The sequence below is a fragment of the Myotis brandtii genome, unplaced genomic scaffold, assembly GCF_000412655.1.
Source record: "Myotis brandtii unplaced genomic scaffold, ASM41265v1 scaffold621, whole genome shotgun sequence".
In the NCBI taxonomy this organism is placed as follows: Eukaryota; Metazoa; Chordata; class Mammalia; order Chiroptera; family Vespertilionidae; genus Myotis; species Myotis brandtii.
The window spans coordinates 4,301,938-4,307,746 of record NW_005370372.1 but is presented as its reverse complement, the minus strand read 5'-3'; the positions used below and the strand labels follow the sequence as shown (position 1 = coordinate 4,307,746).

The 5,809-nt window shown below is 47.8% G+C and overlaps 1 protein-coding gene and 1 long non-coding RNA gene across 2 annotated transcripts in view; one reads left to right on the top strand and one right to left on the bottom strand.

Annotated features, from left to right (window-relative positions):
- The first annotated feature begins 3,440 nt into the window (after window positions 1–3,440).
- On the top strand, window positions 3,441–4,807 carry LOC106723681. Its single transcript, XR_001359383.1, has 2 exons — window positions 3,441–3,567; window positions 3,601–4,807. It is a non-coding gene; the product is annotated as an uncharacterized LOC106723681 (long non-coding RNA).
- A 568-nt stretch (window positions 4,808–5,375) lies between these two features.
- Window positions 5,376–5,809, bottom strand: part of ZNF282 (zinc finger protein 282) — a 21,189-nt gene continuing 20,755 nt past the window's right edge. The window contains exon 10 of the mRNA XM_014528180.1: window positions 5,376–5,444. Within this exon, the coding sequence (XP_014383666.1) occupies window positions 5,376–5,444 (69 nt within the window). The remainder of the gene's footprint in view (window positions 5,445–5,809) is intronic.

Below are 5,809 nucleotides of genomic sequence, written 5' to 3'. Positions count from 1 at the left end.
GAAGCCGCCACCAGCGCCGTGTTGACACAAGGCCAAGACCGGCTCCAGCCGCTCGTGCTCGGCGCGCGGGATTCCCATTGCGCCCCCGCGCGGCCGGAGGGTGAAGAGCAGCTCCGCGCGGAGGACTTGGTCCCTCCAAGTCAAGTGCAGGTTCCAAAGTTAAGGCAAACCCAGCGGACTTTGTTTTTCTTATTTTACGTGCCCAGAACTCTGCTAGGTGCTTTGCGATATTCCAAAATGTATAAGACTCAGACTTTGCTCTGAGAGAAGAACATGTAATCTAGTTGGGGAAAAGAGCTATGGTCCCAAATGGCAAGCGGTTGTATTCCAAAATTTTGCTTTTTAGCAGCTAGAAGCACACTTCCCATCTCAACAATGTGGGGTCAGGTGCCAAGGCCAACCCACCGTAGCCTATTCATTATAGTAATCACATGCCTTGGAAACCCTAAGATAGCCCTGATATCAAATATGTAATCCAGTGCACATGCTGCATGTGAAATGATGCGTGTGGAATTTTGCAACCATATTTGCCTAATTTGTGCCACATTGTCTCTGCAGAGACTTGCAATGAACTTCCACTTCCAATGATAGACATGAAATGCTTCCCCTGAGAACTAAACTCTATTTCACATGACCAAGTCCTTCTTGGCATGCAGGGCTCGGGTCAGACTTCACCTCTTCAGAGAGACATTCCCTATATCTTCCTCCATCCCAATCCTCAGTCTAGTTATCTTCCTCCAAACATTGTTCATAGCATTTATCACAATCCAAAATCACCTCATTTTTTTTTCATTTGTTTATATGGTAATTCAGTAAAATGTCTCTCCCTCCTTGGTACTTCTATTTGCTCATAGAAGTGCTCATAAATATTTTTGGGTGATTTAATAGCAAATCAGAGAGCAAGGCTAGGAAAAGTCACCTCCAAGAGAAGGCATGATGTCCAGGGCAACCACTTTGACAGATTGATTGAATCATTGATCTATTTAAAGAAGGGGCCATATGGAGGAAACTAATCAGCCATTGAGATATATCCAGGGTTTGATCTACTCTCTCTGGCCAACAAAAACTTACTGCAGATACAGAAAATAATGTATGAAGATTGTGGAGATAGACATATCAGGACATAGAATACTGAGATCATAAGCGATCCAGGTATAGAACTCACACTCCATTTCATTTCTACGTCCACCAGGCAACCTTATGCTGATGCAGGTCCCTGTGTATTGGGAGACAACAGGCAGGTCAGGCTGATGCAACTATCCAGCCCACCCTTGGAAATTATTAAACTGATACTCCGGCTTATCCATCAGTCAGTCTCTTGAGAGTCAGCATGATTCAGCATCCCTGACTCTGAGCCTGGAACTCTGGAAGAATATTTAGATCAAATTTCCAGTGTGCAAGGGGGGAAGCACCAGGCACTATTTTGCAGTGTCATGGGCTTTTGGAGATGGTAGCGCAGGGAGTTAGAAAGTGGGGCCAAGGAGTGAGACCAGCACCCCCACTTACTTACATGTGGACTTTGGGCAAGTCATTAACTTCTTGGCACCTCCAATTCCTCATTATTAGTGGGAAATAACAGCATGCATCTGAGAGCTGTTGTGCAGACTAAATGAGTTAGTTCAAGTCAGATGCTTACAGTGCAACCTGTCATAGTAAGAGCTCAAGATGCGCTCGCGATTGCTATTATGTGTGTCCTGGCTCCTTCACTCACCAAGTGGTGTGGTTCATGCTCACTCTGCCTCAGTGTCTTCTCCCTGAGGATATGAAAACCATATCCAAGGGTTTTTAATGGGGTTAAAATAAATGACATTGTGTAAGTAAAATGCTTATGTAGCTGAAGGCCTGGTATAGAGTAAGCACTCAATAACAGGCAACTTCTCATTTTGGTTTGTCTTTGCTTTGTCAAGGTGCTAGAATTCACCAAGATAAATGTCTCCTTGCTGACTCTGAGAAGCCACCCATTTGTCCTTTCCCAATGACACACAGATCTTGACACATGCCTTTAAATAAACTTTTTTTTAGGAGTTCAAGCGGCAGTGGCAAGATTTATTAAAGTGAAAGTACACTCTCAGGAGGAGAGCGAGAGTGGGCAGGCTCAAAGAGCAACTGTCAAATAAACTTTAAAATTAGGTTCACAATTATTCCCATTGGTGGTAATGTTATCAGAGAAATCAATATACTCATATCCTGTCATCTATAGAATGATTGAAACATGCAGAGGCTCTGACCAGGTAGCTCACTGGTTAGAGTGCCCTCCTGCTACCCCAAGGTTGTGGGTTTGATCCCTGATGAGGGCACATACAAGAATCAACCAATGAATGGATAAATAAGTGGAACAACAAATCGATGTTTTTCTCTAGAAATCAATAAATACATAAGAAACACACACCCAGAGCTGAATGTGACCTTGAATATCTCACTCACACCCCCATTTTTAGTGACAGTATTCTTTGAATCACAAATAATATAGTTTAAAATGCTTTAAAATATTTACCTTGACCTTTAAATTTTCTATTGCAAGTGTGATTTATAGTATATGTATTAGCACATATATGTCCAAACATTTCTTATCCAAGAAAGTTTACAGGCCACAGCTTTATCCCACTTAGTAGAGACCCTTTCTATTCTGTTCCCCTTACTATCCTAGTCTCTAGGTGGCAGGGACCATATCCTTTGTGTACCTTCTCTCTAAAACAAACAAAAACAGTGCTGGGGAGCATGCTCACTAGGCTGGAGGTCAGTGAGAATCCTAGCAGAACACGCTTGGCTCAAGCTGCACCACCCTGCTGTGTACGTGTGCAGCAGACATCTGATAATTTTGTCAGCTTAGCACTTCTCCATTCCTCTGGGCCTGTCACCTCATTCCCTTTGGGGACTTCTCCAGTTCTGGAAGGACATATAAGAAGCTTAGTAGCCTGGCCAGGTGGCTCAGTTGTTTGGAGCGTCATCCTGTACATCAGAGGGTTGTGGGTTCGATCCCTGGTCAGCGCAGGTACAGGAGGCAACCAGTTGATGTTTCTCATCCTCTCTCTCAAAAAAAAAGAAAAGAAAAGAAAGAAGAAAGAAATGAAAACATCTTTGGGTGAAGATATTTTTAAAAAGCTCTTGCCCAGCCAGTGTGGTTATGGTTGAGCATTGACCTATGAACCAGGAGGTCACAGTTCCATTCCTGGTCAGGGCACATGTCCAGGTTGTGGGCCCCAACCCTAGTGAGGGGCATGCAGGAAGCAGCCAATCAATGATTCTCTCTCATCTTTCATGTTTCTAGCTCTCTCTCCCTTCTCTGAAATCAATAAAAAAATATTAAAAAAAAAAAAAAAAAGCTCTTAGCTGTGGATGCTTTTCAACAGGGGATCAGGCAGGAAAATGATTGATGTTTCTCTCTCCCTTCTGCTCTCTAAAAAGCAATAAAAATATATGCTCGAGTGAGGATTGTCTTTTTTTTAATCACTTGAATTTTTACTGTGCACATTAATTTTTAAATTAAAAGTTAATTTTAATTAACACACTATCAGATGGAGAATAAAAATCCACCCAAAGCAGGCCCTTCAGAAAGTGGACGGCAGGGTCCCCACGCGGGACCCTTGCTGCCTGGGAGAGGTCCATTTTGAGTGGCATCACCTTGGATCAGCGTGGGGGCAGGGCTCACTATAGGACTCTCCTGGGGCCAGCGTTGGAGGCTGGGGTGACTCCTAGCTGAGGGGCTCTTGGTGCCCTGGGATCTACCAGACTAGGATGAAGGAACCAGATACTAACTTTCTGCCCTCTAATTTAGTCATGAAACCTCTTTGGGAATCAGCTCCTTGAGGGCAAAATATACACTTGCGTATATTGATCACTCAATAGTGATCTCTCCCTATCTTTATACTCTTAACAGCCAAAAAAAAAAAAAAAAAAAAAAAAAGTCTTATTTCCAATTAGATTATGAAAAGCTTGATTTTCTGCATATGCCTTTGAAAAGCACAACACTGCTCCCTCCCCACAAAAAAACGTTTTAGAGGGTCCCTTCTGCTCTAATAAAACTCCACTGAATTTGTCTGCTTAATTTCTCAACTAGTTTTAAGATTTGCCTCCTTCAAAAAGAATGAAGGAGAAAAATCCCAGTTAGTTGGGTTCCAGTCGCATGGAGGCTTTCCTGTCCGAAGCCACAATGCAGAACCCTCGGCCCTGTGAACATGCAGTCTGCAATCTGGACACCTTTTATTTAATTTCAAGAATTCCCTTTGCATGGCAAACAGGGGTCTGAGGAAAGCCAAGCGGTGCGGGTGAGGGAGGAAGCAGAGCGCTCACAAATGTGGTGCCAGGTGCAGGCTGCCCACTGTGCTCCCGGATGGGAGAGAAGCGGGGTGGATGGGCGGAGCAGGAAAAGTCATTCTCAACACAAACAAGGGTCCTGGGGCACGCCACCCCACCCCAGTGCCTGGCCATGCAAGACGCAGAAATGGAGACGGTGGCCCCTCAGGACCATGGAGCATTGCACCAACACAAGGGAGTCCTCTGGGCGCCTCCTGAGGCGCCTGCAGGGTCTGGAGCAGAGGAGGTCTGTGTCCACGTCCATGTCCGTGAGCATGGTGAGTTAACAGATAGCACCGGTTGGGAGGCTCAGGGCAGGAGAGAGACTGAGGCTCTCCGCCTCTAGCACCCACTGCCTGGCCCTCCTGGGAAGAGATTCACTTCCTCGATGGCGGCCCCTGCAGCATGAGCCTTGCTCTCACCCTTTGGCTCTGGGGAAACTGGAATAAATCATCAGGGTGAGCTCTGACCCAGGGCACCAGCTGCCTCTGGAGGGCCGGGTCACTACTGTGTAGTAACAAGATGGGTTGCACCAGGTTGAGGGACTAGAGGTGGGAGGGACGGGCTGGGGGATGGGCCCTGGGCCCCAAAAGTGCCCACATAGGAAGAGTCTTTCGGAAGCACAACCTGAGGCATTCTGTCACCCATCTGTTCCCCATCCCCAGTAACCCCACGAATTGTCCCCGGTGGCTTCTGATTACTTTTGGTGGGTCAGGGGCAAGGGAGAGAGACCAGGAGAGGCAAGGCCAGAGAGGTCTGTCTCTCAAACACGGAGGTAGGCAGTGTGTGTGGTGGGGACACTGCGCTGGGTCAGGAGCCCTGGTCCCAGCTCTGCCGCTCTTCTGTAATCTGGGCTAAACCATCTGGCCTGCACCTCCTTTCCTTGGTTACCGAGTCAGGCAAACCCTACCCCCACCTACCACAGAGGGATAGGCTAAGGGTGAAAATAGATAACGGATAGAAAACACGTTTAAAAAAGTATAAAGCGCTATTCAAACGCGAGGCAGTGTTGTCGTCATGGAGGTGGCATCCCTTAGCACATCCCTCAGCTCAGTCACACCTTTGCTTCCTCTTGCAGCGTCTCAGCCTTGGGACCCGATTTCCTGATCTCGGGCTTCCGAGACTCCCTGGTTGCTTCCCTTGATCACAACCTGTGACCCCAGTGGCCGAATGGGCACTCCAGGTGTCTGCGGGCGGGCGGGAAGCCTCTGGCCTCCTCACTGTCCCTCCCGCACCTTCCCTGCGGGAAGCCGCTCAGCCGGCCCCTTGATCCACCTAGGAGATGAGCTGGGCCGTCCATCCAGGCTGGACAGGTCTAGGGGACCCCTGTCCAACTCTTGGGGACCCTGTTTAGAGTGTAATTCCTGTTCCCGATTTCCAGCGGGTGGCAGGTGGAGGGAGGGAAGGCGCACTGGGAGCCGCAGCAGGATCGAGGGTCGTCAGGCCGCCCCCAGGCCCTCCGCACCCCTGCGCCTGCCGCTGGCTCTCCCTCCCCCAGCCCAGCCCCAGTCTCGGT